At 37.2% G+C, this 18,851-nt stretch overlaps 2 protein-coding genes across 3 annotated transcripts in view; both read right to left on the reverse strand.

Moving 5' to 3' along the window:
* The window catches only part of LOC103524695 (tRNA (cytosine(34)-C(5))-methyltransferase), a 17,738-nt gene extending 6,227 nt beyond the window's left edge, over positions 1 to 11,511 (reverse strand). Inside the window, exons 1-11 of the mRNA XM_017449707.2 lie at positions 11,324 to 11,511; positions 10,758 to 10,844; positions 10,275 to 10,448; positions 9,699 to 9,908; positions 8,944 to 9,169; positions 8,261 to 8,390; positions 7,369 to 7,499; positions 6,712 to 6,907; positions 5,745 to 5,859; positions 4,862 to 5,034; positions 4,476 to 4,611 (exon numbers count right to left, since the gene is read on the reverse strand). Of these exons, the coding sequence (XP_017305196.1) occupies positions 4,476 to 4,611; positions 4,862 to 5,034; positions 5,745 to 5,859; positions 6,712 to 6,907; positions 7,369 to 7,499; positions 8,261 to 8,390; positions 8,944 to 9,169; positions 9,699 to 9,908; positions 10,275 to 10,448; positions 10,758 to 10,844; positions 11,324 to 11,392 (1,647 nt within the window). The 5' untranslated portion in view covers positions 11,393 to 11,511. The remainder of the gene's footprint in view (positions 1 to 4,475; positions 4,612 to 4,861; positions 5,035 to 5,744; positions 5,860 to 6,711; positions 6,908 to 7,368; positions 7,500 to 8,260; positions 8,391 to 8,943; positions 9,170 to 9,698; positions 9,909 to 10,274; positions 10,449 to 10,757; positions 10,845 to 11,323) is intronic.
* Positions 11,512 to 12,040: 529 nt separating this feature from the next.
* LOC103524690 (vacuolar protein sorting-associated protein 53 homolog) lies at positions 12,041 to 15,224 on the reverse strand. Of its 2 annotated transcripts, none has more exons than XM_008489722.3 (2): positions 15,040 to 15,224; positions 12,041 to 14,630 (listed from the first exon to the last, which is right to left on the reverse strand). In XM_008489722.3, exon 2 carries the CDS (start codon positions 14,544 to 14,546, stop codon positions 12,174 to 12,176), a length of 2,373 nt encoding a protein of 790 aa, XP_008487944.1. In that variant the 5' UTR covers positions 14,547 to 14,630; positions 15,040 to 15,224; the 3' UTR covers positions 12,041 to 12,173. The 2 variants fall into 2 exon arrangements, with proteins under 2 accessions (XP_008487944.1, XP_026675826.1); XM_026820025.1 differs by lacking the exon at positions 15,040 to 15,224 and adding an exon at positions 14,830 to 14,957.
* Between the last annotated feature and the right edge of the window lie 3,627 nt (positions 15,225 to 18,851).

Genomic DNA, 18,851 nt, shown 5'->3' on the forward strand with positions numbered 1-18,851 from the left:
AACATTATCCCATCAGGATAAAATCCACCCCGGGCAGGAATCAAACCCATGGCCTAGCACTTACAAGGCAGACGCACTACCAACTAAGCTAACTAGGCTGGTTGAATAAGACTGAACAGAGTCCCTTATTGTATTATGTATATTGTTTATTTCTTCTGTACTTGTTTATGTCTTGATAAAGTAGATATTTTTTTATACTTGACTAAAAATTTCAATTTATTTTTATTATTCCAGTCTCAAACCAGGTGAGGTTTGCACACACTGACATCAAAGTACCAGACTTCAGTCACTACAGGAGAGACAGTGTTAAGGATCCTGGAGTTAATGCAAGAGAAACTGAGGAAGCCAGAAAAGCTTTTTCCTATGTAGTTGCTGCAGGTAAATCTTGCTCCATTTTAAACTACAGTGAAACCTGTCTAATAGAACAGTTGCACTTACTTAGTTGTTTTGATGAGGTTTCAAAATCAAAGGGCGGATAAAATGAAGGAATAGGGGGTTTTTTTTTCCATACAACTTCTAGATCCTGAGATAAATTGATTATAAAATACCAGTATATCTCATTTACTGATGTCATGGCACTCTCATACACAATGACATCATGTCAACTGTCCTGATTAAAGCTCCCTTGCCGGCAACACTAGTGTAATGTGTTTGTGCACATGCTTTTCTGCACATTTCTTATTTGTGATGTCACAACTCTTTGATTTTTCAATTCCTTGTAAGCTGAAGTGTGTAATTCTATTAATTTTATTTTATCTCTCCATCTCTCCAGGCACAGCAATTGGTGGAGCATATGCTGCCAAAGCTGTTGTTACCCAATTCATTTCCTCCATGGCCGCTTCGGCTGATGTGTTGGCAATGGCCAAAATTGAAGTCAAGCTGGCTGATATCCCAGAGGGTAGAAATGTGACTTTCAAGTGGAGAGGAAAACCTCTGTTCATTCGTCACAGGTGAGGACTATTTAATATTGAAAAAAAGGAGGTTTGATAGAGTTTATTGTAACTACTGAGGTGTATCACCCCAAAATTGAAGAGAAAAGAAAGACTGGATAGGAGAAAACCAGGCATTCCACTAATGAACCTTAGCTATTTTGGATAAAATGTGCCCCTGGGCAGGAATCAAACCTAAGACCTAGCGGTTACTAGGCAGATGCACTAACAACCAAGCTAACTAGGCTGACCTTTTAGTTCAAGTTTTTCTGCTCTTTCACAGAATTTTCATAGTGATAGATTCCTAGCTTGTCCAGTGATTGTGTATTATTGGCTTAACATGATTTGTTCTCATTTGACAGAGTGTGTATTATTTATTGGCTTAACATGATTTGTTCTCATTTGACAGAGCTGCTGCTGAGATTGCCAAGGAGCAGGCAGTTGCCATCTCAACACTGAGAGATCCTCAAGCCGATAGCGAGCGAGTGAAAGACCCCAAGTGGTTAGTCCTGATTGGCGTGTGCACTCATCTGGGATGTGTACCCGTTGCTAATGCTGGTGAGTAATTTGAGCCAAGTTACAATCATGTAGTGCTTATTTAAATTGCTTAACTAGGACTGAAAAGTCCCCTAGTTTTTCTTTAATGTGCAGTAATTCTTCACCTTTTCCTGTGTTCAGATGGGGTTGGTGTTTTTTGTCAGCTTCTCAATTAGTCCTAGATAGATGATTGCTGTGGGCTGACATTTGGTTTTGGCTACAAAAATTTTGGGAGTGGGATGCCCTGGACACTCAAATTTTGCTATTTATTTAGCAAGGTTTACCAGCCCTGGGGGAAAAGAGTTACCTTGGAGGGCAATGTGCCTGCGTTGTAAGCACTAGGTTGTGAGTTTGATCTTTATCCTAACCCCTTACCTAAGGAGTAAGGAACAAGAAATGCTTTCTCCTATCTTGTCTTTCTTCTTTTCTACTTAGGGACAACAAGACCTCCTCTGGTACAGTTTCCTTTCCTTTCCTTTCCTTTCCTTTTTTTTTTTTTTTTTTTTTTTTTTTAAGGTTTTTTGGGGGGGACCGCACTAGGCACTACCAACTAAGCTAACTAGGCTGGCATGTTCCCTTTATCTAACCTCTTTATAAAAGCTAACAACTCTTCTTCTTTCCCTCATTTCCAGGTGACTTCGGTGGTTACTACTGTCCATGCCATGGTTCCCATTACGATGCCTCCGGTAGAATTCGCAAGGGCCCCGCCCCTCTCAACTTGGAAGTGCCCAAATACGAGTTCCCCGAACCTGGCCTTCTGGTTGTTGGTTAAATAACACCCTGTAGAAATATTCACACCAGCCGCGAGACACTTAGACAAATTTTTACTCTCTATTCATCGAAATGTAATGTTCTCTCGTTACTCCTAGATTAACTTCCTCTGATGAAAGTTGCTCGCCCGTTTTTGCCAACCCCGGTTTTTTTTAGGGCTCATATCTTATACCGATCCTTAGTCATGGTGTGCAATTGTGTGTAGATAAAAGTGTCAATTTTCAGAGGAATATCAGCAACCAGAGAGAACTAGGCTTGTAAGTAAAATAAAATTGTCAGGGTCGAAAATCTCGAGGGATATTTTAAATAAAACGAAATAATCATACCAAGATGAGCTAGAAAGAAGCTCCCTAACCTAACACATAGCTGTAATAGAATATATCAATTATTTCATCATTGTCTGAAGAGACGGGGAAACATTCTTAGCAGAGCAAAAGCAAAAACGTTTCAAAATCTGTGGGGTGCTTTGGCAAACGGGTATGAGAAATAAGAACACCACATGTAATAATTGTTTATGTATAAAATACCAAAGGAAAATGTAATGGAATTACAATTTCTAGCTATGTTAATAAAAAATAAATAACTCCACTTTGTTTTGCTTTTTTCGCAAGGCCAACCAGTTTGTGATTTTGGGGGATTAAGGAGGAATGAGTAGGAGAACAGAGCAAGAGAGATCATCTTAATAGGGGAAATAGTAAAAGAATAATCGGAAAATGACTGCACTCCGTAAAATAAAGAATATAAAACAAGTAAAAAAAAAAAGGTAAACAATAAACCTCAATCACAAATTAAAAAATAAAAATTGGTCACTTCGTAACAAAAACAACAAGACAGTAAGAAGAAACATCTCAACAAAGGGATATGATTATTCCAAATCAACACAACAAATGTCAAAGTCCAGATCTGTTGAATCAACACAACAAATGTCAAAGTCCAGATCTGTTGTTTAGAAATGCAAAGAAATTGGTTATTAGGCCATTTCCCATAAGTTCAGAGCTAATGTGATCAACATCTGCTCCACGTTCCCTACACTACTATCCAGTTGGAAAATTTCCGGAAACATTTTTTTTTTTTTCCACCGCCGTTTTTATTTCGTAGCATGCCCATCCCGTAGTATGCCTCTCATCAGATGGGCGAGAAGAATTTCTTTGCACACAGTCAGCACTCCGTTTCCATAGTAACCACAAAGCTTCGGCAACATCACACAGACATGGGCTCTGCATCAGCAGCAGGGGTTGCTTCAGCACCGGCAGAGGTCGCTTCAACATCGCTAGGGTTTGGATCAGCTTTGTTTTCCTCATCATCTCCGTTTTCTTTGGCGTCAGACTCGGAGGTTTTCTTGTCGAATTTGTTCACCTCTGTAAATACACGGGAATTTCAATTTTCAGACAGGTGCCAAACCTATCTATCGGATTTCGAAGTTTGATTTTTTTTCAATGTTTGATAGATAAGGTCTTAAAATAAATAAATAAATAAATAAACCTTTATTTGGTGGTCATTTAAAGGCACAATACAATACATACTTATAAATTTAGAAAAACATACAAAGAGTATCAACCAATGAGACTGCATAATCCAAGAGTTGAACTTAAATGGAGTTTAAACTCACTTTGTGGCCCCGGCCCAAATTGTTTAAAAGAAGAAAAAATCTGGTGTGACATCACACGACTTTCCTTATCCTATTGAATGATGCTTATTTTTATGCTCTATAGTAACTTTTACAATATCTCTAACCATTTAGTCAGTATAGCTGAAAACCGCCAAAAAAAGGTCGAAATCTGTCCAAAAGCGGTCAAAATACCGCCAAGATCCTTGTCACATTTGTGAACTACATACCAAATTTCAAGTCTCTAGCTTGTACCGTTCCCGAGATATTGTTAAATTACACCGAAAACCGCCAAAAAGCGGTAAAATGCCGCCAACCGTTGCACCGATCTTAACCAAAAGTTTCGTGTCGCATCCTTGTCACATTTGACATCTACATACCAAATTTAAAGTCTCTAGCTCTTACCGTTCTCGAGATATTTTGTTTACAGACAGACAGACAGACAGACAGACAGACAGACACACAGACAGACAGACAGACACACACACGGACCAATGGCTGAAACTTTGAATTTAGGCTCTAGGGACCTCAAACCTTGTTTTGGCACTAAAAACTGACCATCGAAATTTTGACCCGATTACATTACTTTCCTTCCTATAGGATAAGGAAAGTAAAAATTGCCTCGTACTTACCTTCAAGTTATTCTCATTACTCTGAATGATATTCTTGACCATGGGAGAAGTAAAGTAGATGATCTTCTTCTTCCCCACCAAACATCTGGTCAGTAAACAGTCCACAGGGAGTGAAGGGGAAATCTCGTAGAAATCTCTAGAAGAGGAATGACACAGATATTGAAAATTACCTTTCTTTTTCTTTGCCTTTTCCCGTGTACAGACGGGGTCAGCGTTTTTCGTCAGCCTCTCAAACCATCACCATCATCATTCTTTTTCCTAGCCTTTTCCTAATGAAATAGCGTTTCTTGCCAGTCTCTTCCAGGCAGCCCTAATGTGTATCTCCTGTCCTTTCCCTCTAGCAACCCTCTTAAAAAAAGAAAAATATTACCTAGTCTTAGACTCACCTAATAGGAGGCCACACCGCCTCATCTGTATTGAAGAATACAAACGGATCCTCCTTGTAGCCCTGCGGTTGTCTCTTTCTCTTCTTACTCGGCGGTTCTCTAGTGGGACTAGAAGCCTCGGGTTCTGGCTTCGATTCTGCCTCGCCGTTATCTGGATAAAAAGAACAAGCGATCTTTGGTTAATGAAGTTCGTACTTAGTGAATCTTTCGTTGATTTAACGAAAGATCGTTTGGTTAGATTTAATTTCATATGTATTTTACAAACTACCAACTCTAATGAATAAAAACAAGACTTCTCCGTGGCCCTTAGCTGACCGGAACGATAAAAAAAAAAAACAAGATTTCATTGGAACTGCTGGTAAAAACGGACTCTTTAAGTCCTACTTAGCTTCGAGAGTAGCTGGGTAGCACATCTGTTATTTCGGCCAGTGCGAACTTTTCCCTGAACAGATCAGGTTCGTTCTCAGAACGGCTGGCTTTCTCCTATCCTGTCCTCCTTCTTTCTTCGATTTCGGGACGAGAAGACCTCCTACAGAGTTACCTCTATCAAATCTCTTCATCTTAAACCCTTCTTGGTATTCTTCCATATCTCTTCAGTGTTGGCTTTTAAGCAGGATTCAGGGCCGGTGACAGGGGGGCCGTCCTACTCCGCTGATCTAGCATTAAAATCAATTCCTTTTTGGGTTGAAAATTAATAAAAAAAAAAGTAAAAAAAAAAATACCTCTTGGAAAAAACCAAGGAAAGTGAAAATACGCAAGTAGTAAGTAAACACGGCAAACACTAGTGGTTGGATGGAAGAGCTCCTTCAGGAGAACCCTGCCACTATAAAGCCTAAAAAAAAAAAAAAAAAAAAAAAAAAAAAAAAAAAACGGAAAAACTGACCAGTAGCTGCAGCATAGCCAATTGGTTTCTGTGTTCAGAGATCTTATCTTGATGTTCCTCGGTTAGGACTAGACTTGTAGGCAGCCTTCTTCGGTCAGCTTTGTCTGTTTCGGACCTGGCAGGGGGCGGTACCTTCTTCTAGAACAGCGATGAAAAACCCGCCCGTGGTCCTTGCTGATGGGGAAGTAAACCGAAGACGCTGCTGGACATAGGGAGGGATTCGGGTGTAGATGGAATGAGTTCATTTCGTTATTTATTCATAATCGGTTGTGGGATTTATACGGTACTCTCTCTCCCCTTACACACCCCCTTTTCCTCTCTTTTATGGAATGGATTCCCGCAAACTTGTCACATTCTCTACCAGCTACCCAACATATTTTAAAAGTATGTAAGATTGGAGATTTTAAAGTTCGCATAGATTTATTCGTCCTCCAAGGTCCGAGGCAAAACCAGTGAGAACATGCTCTCAGCTAACAGGTACCAGATCAGATCTGATTCTAGTTATCAGATACCCCACGGCACCTGCGCATGAGTCGCATCCTAACGTACAGTTGAATCCAAGTGGGACCGGTCAACACCTGTGTAAAAAAGCTCTCAATAGCAGGCTTGTTTGTCTGCTTCCCACCCAAAGTGCTTGGAAGAACAATTGGGATTATCGGACAACTCAGACATGTATGGTTTTAGTTAGAGTTGTCCGGACAATTCCCGACCCTTTTTATAACCGCTTTAGGTTGGCTTAATATACTTTTTGCTTTACTTGAGTGAAGGTAGCATGTGGTTAGGGAGGATACAGTGTCAGGAAGGCCAATGAAGGGGTAGTCGTCCTGTGCCCGCCCAAAAAAGTAGTCGGACAAGATTCTCTTCCATGCGGCGGGACGGGTCCTGCAATTTTCCCCCCCCCCCCGTACTTTCTCACACTCTGATCCCTTATCTTCTCTCCCTTCCTTCACCTCCCCCCTCCACTCACCATCGTTCCAAATGATGACTCGGATCTCCAGTGGGGAACATCTGAGGTCGAACCTGAGTCTTCCACTTGTCCGGCACTTCATCAAAACTACCGTAACCGTCCAGGTTATCTTTAGACGCGGGTCGCCACTGAGACAGACCCGGTGCGTACTTGAGGGCGGGGGTTATTGCACTCACGTCCACCAGCTGTACTGCTCCTGGGAGGGGAATTGTGTGTTTTTCAAATTAATAATCTTATAACAATGCCCACCTCTGTGGCTGAGTGGTCAAGAGTACTGCCTAATGTTCGTTCTCGGAACGGCTGGCTTTTTCCTATCCTGTCTTCCTTCTCTCTTCGATTTCGGGATACACCTCAGTAAGTAAGTAGTTACATTACAGTTCACTCTATCAAACGACTGGTTGACGAAAAGTGGTTCAAAAAATGTGTTACAATTTATGATCTATCTTTTAGATATGTATGTGTTTAAAGAGTGAGTGAGTTTTATCCTTTAACTGCTTTTAGGTAGGTATAAGGAGTCCTGACTATTCAGCATCTTACTCATTTACCGAGTAGTCCACTGAAAATAGTATAGTTCTTTTTCAACACTTACTCACACACTCATTAATCAATTATAGACTTAAAACAGTACCATTCACAGTTTGTCAATCTTAATCTTACCCTGTGTTTCCACAATAAGCCTCTGAATAACAGCTTCATCTTCTAATGGATTGAGTGAGCAAGTCGAGTATGCTATTTTACCTCCCACTGCCAACATCTCAACACCCCTCTTGACTATTCGGTATTGTATGCTGGGAACAAACAAAGTAGAATAGAATACTCCTTAGGTAGAATAGAATAGGTACTCCATAGGTAGAATAGAAAAGGTACTCCTTAGGTAGAATAGGATAGAATAGGTACTCCTTAGGTAGAATAGAATAGGTACTCCTCAGGTAGAATAGAATACTCCTTAGGTAGAATAGAATACTCCATAGGTAGAATAGAATAGGTACTCCATAGGTAGAATAGAATAGAATAGGTACTCCTTAGGTAGAATAGAATACTCCATAGATAGAATAGAATACTCCTTAGGTAGAATCATAGAAAGAATAGAATAGGTACTCCTTAGGTAGAATACAATACTCCTTTACATAGAATAGAATACTAATTTTGTTATTTGTGGTGAAGCAGATAGCCTCTTCACAACTTTTGTGGATATTACAGCATTACTAAGTGTCTTCTTTACTATTGTATCAGTATCCCATTTATCATCGATCGTTTCACACTCTATCGCCACTGTTTGTCACCCGATCAAAGTTCAAGCACCGAGCCAAAAAAAAACTTCGACCCGGTTCCTCCAGTGTAAAAGCCTAGTGTACTACCTGACACCTAGTTGCGGATGTTGTTTATTATTAAACATTTAAGCAAAATTGTCTAATAAACAATCAAACTAAATAACTAAAAGCAAAATCGTCAAGTTGGGATTTTTTTTTTTTTTTTATTGATATTTATCAAGAGTGTGCCAACATTTTGGGAAAACTTGGGATATTACTTCACTCGGTTGGTTACTCACCCATGCAAGTTATTTCCATTGGAAGGTGTCCACTTGGTCCAAATATCCGGGTTCTTCCTCATAGTGCCATCTCCGGTGCAAGGAACATCACAAAGCACTCGGTCGAATTTCATGGGAACTTTGTTACCATCTGAAAGAAAAATTGACAGCCTGGTTAGCTTGGAAGGTAGCGCGTTTGCTTTGTAAGAAACAAACTAAAAGTAAAATCGATGAAACACTAGGTTGCGGGTTCGATTTCCAAGGTGAACTTTATCCTGAACAAGTAAGGTTCGATTTCGGACCAACTGGCTTTTTCGTATCCTGTTCTCTTCGATTTCGGGACAAGATCTCCATTGTTACAGTTCCCTTATGTCTTCTTCTTCTTCTCCTTCTTTTTCTCCGGCTTTTCCCGTGTTCAGACGGGGTCGGCGTTTTTCGTCAGCCTCTCAATCAGCCCTAACTAGGGTGATTGCTTTGGGCTGGCATTTGGTTTTGGCTACAAATTTTACGAGTGGATGCCCTTCGCACTCAATCTTTGCTATTTCTTTTAAGGGAAATTCAGGCTGGTATGGTCTCTGTTTAAAGTCCCCCAGTCAGACTAAGCTCGTCTACTCCCTGTTTAACGTCCCCCAGTCAGAGAGATTCGTATTACGGAGTGTAAATGTACATGTAAATAGCCTATATTGTTATTCTAAATCACTTACCTGCGTCAGTGTACAGTACATTGGGCATGACGCTCGCATCGTGATTGGTGATTATAGCGCACGGACTATTCAACCTCTTCGCCTGATGCACCAGCATGTAGCAGCGGTTGTTGTCCACATCGTTGGCGACCACCAGACCAGAAGGTACCGGGTTCGAGTCCGCCGCGTGGATCATTTCGATGATTTGCGCCGTTTTTGAGCCGGGCGCTGCGCACATGTCTAGCACCTGGAAACCGATTTAATTGTGATGATAAGGAAAGTAAAAAATCATTTAGCCAGCCTAGTTAGCTTGGTTGGTAGTGCGTCTACGTTGTAAGCGCTAGGCCAAGGGTTCGATTTCCACCCGGGGCGGATTTTATTTTGAAGGGATATTGTTTGCTCTCAGAATGGATGGCTTTCTTTTTCTTCTATCCTGTCTTCCTTCTCTCTTCGATTTCGGGACAATGAGACCCTCTATTAAACCATAAAAAAAACAGTGGATATAGGAATTGTCTACTGTTTTTGTCCACTGAAAAACTGGATTGACATTGATAGAGAAAGAGAGGAGGGGAAGAGAGTATCTGCTATTTTGTCCAGTGGAAAACTGATTTGAAAGAGAAAGAGAAGAGGGGGGAGGAAGAAGGAGAGAGAGGGAGGGGAGAGAGAGAAGGAGAAAGAAGGGAGGAAAAACAGCAAGGAGACACTATTTCTTTTTCAAGCTACCCTAGGTATTTAAGTTCTAACATCCTGTCTTTTGTAGCTCAAGTTTTTCTTACCTTATGATGAGTCTGTACATCCAGCAGCAAGGGTGGGATCATGGACACTGCTTCCTGTCGACTAATGTGACCGGTGGCATTCTCCATAATGAGGAACTGGTGAAGCTTGGAGAATGCCTGAGAGGTGCGGATAGCCCTCCGAGACAGCTGCAGCTGCCAACCCATCTGTTCTGGGTACCATGGGAGGCAAATTGGTGCAACTTTTTCTTCCTAGGACAGAACAGATTATTTCATTTCTTTAGCCTGCTGAGATAGAAGTGAAACATCCCTTTGTAATTAGCCTAATAAAGGTCTTGTTTATTAGACTATATCTATCATGACTTCTCCAAAGGTTCTGTAGTTTCACAATCCAATCAGAGATCTAAAAAGAAAACAAACAAAGAGTTTGTTGAAGCTTGTTACCTCCCGACATTCTTGGAGACTGTGTCAAACAGTAATTAAGTATGCTCAGAGGTAACAACCACTTGTAACATTAAATCGTAGACCTGTCTGTAAATCAGCCATCAAGGCAATCATAAAAAATCAGTTATTTTTTTTTTTTCTTCTTCTTCTCCTTCTTTTAATCCAAAATCTCACCTCAGATGTCTCTTGATCATTGACCAACTCCTTGAAGAATTTGCTTTCCACAATAGACAGTAAAGCTTTGGCTTCTTCTGGAGAACAATTTGTAATGCGGAAAGCTGTTGGTAGGTCTTTTTTCAAAGTTTCTAGCATGGAATCCCATTCATTCTCTGGACATATTTTCTGAGCCTAAGAAATTGAAATAATTTTGATATGAGTTTTAGTTGATACCAATTCAATCAAGACATCAGCAAGCTACATGATTCTTTTTTGTTTTACCTATTTTATTTATTATTTTTTCCTCTTCTCAACACAAAGGAATGATTCCAAAATCAAACAAGTGCATAAATATTTAACTAATTATACCTTCTAGTTCTTTATGCTTTATGTTTCTCTCTAATTCAATCTAGTTTGGAATATGAGAAATGGAGTCTGCAAATCATTGAATAACCTGTAGAAAATAAAGAAACTAACTAAAACACAAAAGTAAGTAGGTACCTTGTAGTACTGTTCGAAATCCTTGTTTTCCCGCACAATCTCTGCATAGTTCTCATGCCTGGTGTCAGTTTTTGGATTTGCCTTTTTCTGAAATGGAAATAAGCAAATTTTCTTAAGGGTGGTGTTATTTGCAAAATTATCAGATTTCATATTGGGATGAACTTTCATACTCCAATTAATATGCTTTTCTCAAGTGTTGTCATAGGTGAAGAGGCTTTAGCCATCTCTTGCTCTCATCAAGGCCCTATCTACAGATTCATGTTGAAATATCAGTTGACCTATGAAACATGAGACTACAGACCAGGGAAGAGAGGTATGGGTGAAGCTACACATAATTATATTATGGGGGGGAATACAACATCAAATCCTTCATTTGTAGCTACATTACCATACCTTTCCAGAATGGGCAAATGACATAATTTCTGACATCGGTGAGGAGCCCTTTCAGAAATAAGGGGGTTCATCTGTTAGTACTTAGTTCGGTAGTTCCTCTATATTTCTATGAACCTCTCTCTGTATTTCTACCACATGTTGTTGGGATAACACCAATCAAGCTATGTACTTACCTGTTCTTTCTCTCTGCGTTTCTGAGCAAACGACTTGTTCCTGTTGTGAAATCGTCTCCCTTTGGCCATTATTACACATAAGAATCACAATTTAGGTGTCAAAATCTTATCACAGACGGGACCGGAAAATTCGAAAGTTCAAAAAGTTGCACTTTCGTTGTTTTGAAATTTCACCGACGAGAAGCGAGCTATTTTTTTTTTTTTTTAATTTTCCTCGTACGTTTGAGAAGTGAGCAATAGATAAAAAGATCCGTTTACATGATCCGATTATCGATTCATCGCTCCCGTTCGGAGGTGAGAATTTTTACACGTGTAGGCCGTGTACCTATCCACCCATTTGGGTACCTAGGTCTACTGGTCTAGGTCTACACTCTACCCCCAAAACATACAGGTACCTACCTACCTAGGAATTTTAAATGGAAAATAAATTCAGCATAAAATAATACAATCTTGTCGATCTAAAAAAGATTAGCTGAAAAATATAAAATATCTATTAGCTGCTTGAATTTTTTTTCAGAATTTAAAATTACCTAGGTACGTAACAAAACTATAAATAGTGTACCTATTAATTAACAAAGGCCATTAAAAATACATAATTCAGAATACATAGGTAATTTGTCAAATTAATATATATTTTTTCTTTTGATTGTATATGAATAACTTTATATTAAAACATTTATGAATAAATAGATTTTAAATTTACGTTACAAAATATTACATTATTCTAAACACCTACAAAATAAATATAATAAATAAAGTCAAGCAGACATCAGACAACTCTATGATTATTCTTACACACCAATATTGAAGTGTGAATGTGTTAACATTCCTTTGTAAATCATTTACAAATTTACATCAGGTTTTTCTTAATCAGATTATTGAGTTTTTGTATACTGGAAGTATCTTGTCTTGAACTACTAGTACTATTTGTTGCAGCTACTAATGATGATGAAGTATTTGATGGATTCTTTGGTCGGAATAAATTAATCAGGTTGTTCTTCTCATTGGTTTTTAAACCTTTCATATCCAAAATCCTCTGAAATTCGGTCATATCCGATTCTGGCAAAAGTTTACAGAACTGTTCCACAAAACAAATATCTGGTTCAGCAGAAGCCATGACTAACTTGAGAATCATTTCAGCTTTGGTCATGCCTTTGACTACAACCTTGGTGAAGCTAGCAGGTGCTTTCCTCACTACTTGTGATCCAATACTTGGTAAATCCAAAAGCACAGTTTTCAGCATGTGAATATCAAGGAGAAGTTGCTCTGCTCCCACAGTGGACAATGGTTTACATTTGAATACATGTTGCACTAACTTGGGAATAAACGAGTTTGCAAACTTGACACAAAATTGTGTGAAATATTTACGAGATGAAGACAGATTAGTTCTAATGAGTGGAACAGATTGTTTCAGATGAGATGTTATGGCAGTGACATAACCACTCTGATCTCCTACACTTTCCACTGAGGACCAGTTGGTTTTCACCATTGCAGTTAGGGCTGGTTCACATGCAAGTTCTAGATCTTGTACTAGCAGTTGTATACAAGATGAAATAACATTGTGGAACACGTCCTGCTCATTGGAAAGATCTATCTTGTTAGCAAGGTTAGGATCCACTTTCTCCTTCAGTTTCTGTTCCAACTGTTGAGTTGTTTCCAAACAGTACTCAGCTGTTGTTAGTACACAGCATATCTTGGCTTGTTCCTGTGGAGTATACTTGGTACGTTGGTCTTTTATCAGACCCAAGTCTCGAGTAATATTACTGACACTAGCTAGAGTTGTGTTTGCTGTCTGTCCAGCTTGTTTTGATACATTTTGTTGTAGTACTTTATGAGCATAATGTCTCAGATATTGTTGGAATGTAGTTGCCAAAGCAACCATAGGTTCTCCAGTACTGAGTTGAGTACATTGAACTAAACTCTTCTTGTAAAACATAAACAAGTCTGCACAGGACGGCAGGACAGGGGCAGCACTTGTCTCACAGGTTTCATTAATATTATTCAATACTTGTTTTGAATCTTCTGCAAACCTGTCAATAAGGTCACTCAGATTTCGATCTAAACTTTCAATATAAATATACAAATAATTTTGAAAGCATGATCCAATGATGCCATCAAATTTAGTTTTGTTTTCTCCTTCAGTTTCATCATCAGCAAATCGTTTCTCTAAAAGTTGTTCAAAATTGGATGTCTTTTGAATTGCATAGAGCAAAAGTTTGACATCAATTTCAAATTTCCTTTTTGACATTATTTTGCCAAGTTCACTTCTGGTTCTTTCACAAAACTCAAGTGTGATTTTCTCTGAGAGTTGCCAATGTGGTGGAAATAAAGTTCCAAATTTATCCTCTACATGTAGTAATTGTTTTTTAAACCAAGCATAGCGTTTATCTATTTTATCCAACCATGCAGAGTCTTCTGACTCATCAAACAAAACCAAATATTCTGACAGCTGAAGTGATATAAACCATTCTAAAATATTCTTTTTTACTTTAGGGTCCAATATTGAAACAACACGAAGTGCTTCAGCAATTTGTTTACTTGGTACAAAACTACCTGAGCTTGGGTTTTGAAAAGCATTCTTTAAATCTTGTGTGATTTGCTCAGATAATGTATTCTGAATCTGTGCAACTTGGGACCTCAGTTCTAAAATCTGTGGGATATCTGTTGAATCTTGAAAATGTTTCATGACTTCAATAACACCCTGTAGTGGCATTACAATTTCACCATACTGTCTCTGTTCAATGAGAGTTCTTAAACTATGAACACCTGTCACCAACATGTGCAGATGATTCAAACAAGTTATTGCTGTGGTCAGATTTCTTTTAGCTGTATCTAGAAGTTTAATGTCTCTTGTAATTTCACGGACCATTTCTTCACTCTTTTCTGCTTTGGATTTAATATCACGGACTTGGGAAAATAATTGCATGATAACCTTTTGTGAATCTTCAAGAGCTTTCTTTCCATCTTGCCCAACACCACTCTGTGATCTGACAACAGTTTCAATTTCCTCATCCATTTCTTTTATATTGGATTCCATCTTCATAATGACATCATCAATATTAGACAAGGATTGTTCTGTTGGGAACAAAGAGTTTATATATTGCACAGAATCAAAGTCATGATCATCCAGAACATCTGTCGAGGGCATTATCTCTTTGAGAGCATCTTGTACGGATTTTGGATAGTTGAGAATTTCATTGTAATATTCTTCTGTGTCCTCCATGATGTTTAAATTGAGATTTATTCTAAATTCAAGTTTACCGTCTTGAGTTAATTTTTAGAACCATGAATATCCATCCAAAGGTATCTGAAAATTTCAAAAGAAAGAGATCAAAGTTATGTACTAATATTTAATTGAAATTAACTCAATTCAACAACCTACCTACCCAATATATGTATGTTGAGTGCATCTCTTTACAATAAAACTACATTGACATAATGCTCTCAACTATTCGAGATTGTTAATATAACTTTCATTTACTATAACTTTTCTGTTATGTACGTACCTAGAATCCAGTTGATTTACAATAACTCTTGAACAATTGTTCTGATTATGTGGCTTGTCAAACATGTTTTAGGTCATTTTCCTCCAAGTTCAGTGAACTACTAGTATTCTCTCTTTGTAGACTAGAGCCTGTTGTTGGAGAAAAAACCTAAATCCCTTCTTATCTGGTGATAAGGAATCAGATTATGAACCAAGTCACACAAAAAATTACCTTGTTCCTTGCTTTGACTGTGGAGGCACCAGAAACTGGAAGGCTTTAGAGTGATTCTTTGGAGAGTTTTTCGTCTTTCCCTCAGTAAGTTGCAGTGCCAAAATCTTGGTTATTGGATTACTTCAGTGGATAATCTTTAGATTACCGACAGTTGAGTTGACAGCTGGCAACAGTTCCACAGATCCAAAAACAATTTTTTTCAACAAAAATTTGAAATTTCGCGGCATAGAAATTCGATTTGACTCATACGATCCGTTCACATGATCGAACAACCGTTCGGTTTACAAGTTTAATGTATTGCATTTTTGCCTAGCCCTTAATTTCAAGGGGTATTTATAGTACCGTAGATTTTCGATTTTTGGTGGATGTGCATATTTCCCTTCATTGCATACTGCATAGCCCATAATTTCCAGGGGTAATTTATAGTATACATTTCTGGTGGATGTGTCAATTTTACTATTCTGATGTGTTGATTCCACTCTTCAAGCTTCTGGTGGATGTATCAATTTTACTATTTTAGTTGTGTTACTTCTAAAGCCCATTTGATACTAATCTTGCATTTTTTTTAAACATTCTTAGGTAACTTTGTTTCTCTTTATTTACCTCACGCCTTGTTGTATATTACAACTGGGATTCGAACCCGAAGAAGTCTGAGAAATTGTTGTAAAAAATGGAAAGAGAGAAATATGTAAGTCATTCTGATAGGGATAATTTTAAGAAATCTTTAGAAAGATTTAATTTATTTTCAATGAATAGGTAATTAATATGAATAAGTACCTACTTATAATTAGAAATGACAAATAAAATGTTTATGTTCACGAGACAATAGATAATAAAACAAATTTAAACAATAGGAAATCTTAATTTGAAAGTAAAAATATATTAGATCTATACACGACTACGAAAACTAGTAAAAAAAACTTAGAAAATAACCAGAAGAGCGGATCCAAATTGTCATCTTATACATATTAATATTCAGTACCAACTATCGTATCTAACCGTCTATGTAGATTTTCACAGGTTGTTTGAACCTACCCTCAGACTTTTGAACCCACTTCTCTTGCAGATAAGTATTATAAAAAAAAAAAGAAAAAAAAAGTTAATTTGATTCTCTGGCTAGAAGGCTGCTAGTGAAGAACACTTTTGCAGCTCTGATCCCCTGATTTCATGACTGCATGAGGAAAAATCTTATTCCAAATCGATTCAAAATCTCTGAGGTCCGTTTTTTTTTCTTCTAGACAATCTAGACTGTGTCATTAAAAATCTGTAAGTTTGGTAATTACTTCTGTACAATATCTACATTAACTAATATCTAGTATCTATGGTTCAACAAATTAGTCGCATAACCTGATACTTATTCTTATATTTTTTCGCTTATTGATAATAATACCTGAGTAGTTTAATCCAAATGACTAACTGCCTACCACACACAAAACATAACAACATAGTATGTATAAATATATATATTCTATTAAAATATATAGATATTATTACTTAAATTAGGTACTATAAAATAAATAAGCAGGAGGTATGAAATAGAATCATCTTTAAAAAGTTGAAAAGTCATTATAAAAATTTCGATAGAATTGGATAAAAAATAATTTCTCCAAAGGCGTATGAAGATTTTTTTTACTTAATACAATCTAATACATCGATGGGATAAAGTCCGAAAAGGGTTGAACTAAAATTAGACAGCTCAATAGGTGTAGTTACCCATAGAGGGCATTAGCTAACAAAAGTCACACATGCATACCTACCTTAGACATAAATAGGGTAAGTGTACCATTTATTGGCCCACCTGCCCACATTTATTTTTCTAATTTTTCTTTTTATGACTACAATTTTTGAATAACACTGGTTCGATAGCAGTCTTTAAGCCCTTTCTTTTGATGAAATTGGATCTTGAAAAAGTTCGTCCAGTTCAGACTTATGTGGCGTATGGTACAGGTGGGCCAATAAATGGTACGTTTTTTAGGTGGGCGAATAAATGGTACACTTACCCTATGACCAAATAGTTTAGTCCGTTTCTGTACTACCAAATACAATATTATGTAGGTACTTGTCAATTTTTTAATTACTAGGGTGCAAATTTTAGATGTGATTTTCATGAAAATTTTAGATGTGACCAAGGTTTAAACTTTCTGCCCTGAGGGCAGATCTCTGTTACTTTTTACTAAACCTAATGAGAAACGCGAAAAAGTATACCTACCATTTATGTAACAGGTGCATCCCTGTTCTCTCTGTAGGTACCAAGTAATAGTTATGTAGGTAACGAAAATGAATCTTCTTTGTAAAAAGTAGGTAGTATTTTCTTTTTAGGGAGAAATGGAGTGATAAAAATAGGTGATAATTCGATACACAAAAAAGAAGTTAAAGTAAAAAAAAGTACACACAAGAACCAAATTTTTAAAAATATATTTTTCTGTTATAGCACGGACCCGGCAGCCATTTCTAGGGAATCCTAGAGAAAAGGCAAGGAAAGAAAAAGAAGAGAATGTACAATTTAAAACGAAAAAGAAGGTCTTAAAAAAAAAAAAAAAAGGATCTTCACACGAGGGGCAAATGTTAAACAAATTCACGGCAAAAAGTTTAAAATAAAGTGTACCTAAAAAACAAATAATGACGCTAAGAAATAGGCTAACAGATAGTAAGTGCGAGTGATTGATATTAGCTTGAACGTGTAGTGGATCGACGTAGTGATTTAATGACAGGGAATCACTAATGGAAAAAATCCGCTAATAGCATAAATCAGACCTATGAGTATTACGATTAGGTATAGGTATTTCCTATACTATTGATGTAGGTACCTGTTAACTTTAGTCACTAGAAATCATGCAAATACAAGTTACCTTCTATAGCTTCCAATTTTTAATGGGCTTTTGAAGTAATAATAGTATATACCTACCTAGGTAGTTCACCTGATTGTAAAGTTCAATTTAATATCCAGCACTAGCAGTAGGGCCTAGCCAGAACGAGAAACAAAATATCTACAGGATTACAGGACAAAAGAATTCCAGAAGCAATTGTTAGAGAACCATACAATAAACAAAACTGTTAAAATAATCATCTGAAATCTCTATAAAAAAATGCAATTATTTAGAATAATTTATTGTAATTTAACAAACAATATTGAAATGTTTAGAACATTATTAAAAATTTCATTTTTGACAAAAACTGTGTACTATTTAGGTGCTTTCATTGTTTTTAATTTGGCTTTCATGAATAGGAAAGACAACACAAATATCCTTCATATCATCATGTTGACCAAAGAAAACGACATTCGTCACTCTTTTCACGTCACAAGAAGAACGCAAACACGAAAAAAATAACCTACTATTAAAAATAATATTCCAAATTGTGACACACTAAATTTTGAAAGGAAAAAAAGGCATACTATGGTAGAGTTCTGAATTAATTACCTACCTTAAGTATTTGGCTCGAGTACAAGTTCATGTACACAACAAAACTTTTTTTTTCGTTTTGGAGCCACTTTGTATTTGTAGATGAGGTAACTTTAGTCTCACATAATTCAACTTCAATCTTCTCACCGTAGTATGCCTATTTTTACACAAAAAAAAAAAAAAAAAAAAAAAAAAGGGGGGTGGGAAAAACCCAAAAAAACGGGGGAAAAAAGAGTAAAAAAAAAAAAAAAAAAAAAAAAAAATGAGGGTTGGTAAATACCTAAGTAATCAGGGGAAATGAGAGTTAAAAAGTATCCTTACTAATCTACAACAAACATACAACATACCCATAATCAGTTAATACGTAAAACCTGAGACATTTGCATTTATATTAGGTACCTAAGCTACAAT

The sequence above is a fragment of the Diaphorina citri genome, unplaced genomic scaffold, assembly GCF_000475195.1.
Source record: "Diaphorina citri unplaced genomic scaffold, Diaci psyllid genome assembly version 1.1 scaffold115, whole genome shotgun sequence".
Lineage (NCBI taxonomy): Eukaryota > Metazoa > Arthropoda > Insecta > Hemiptera > Psyllidae > Diaphorina > Diaphorina citri.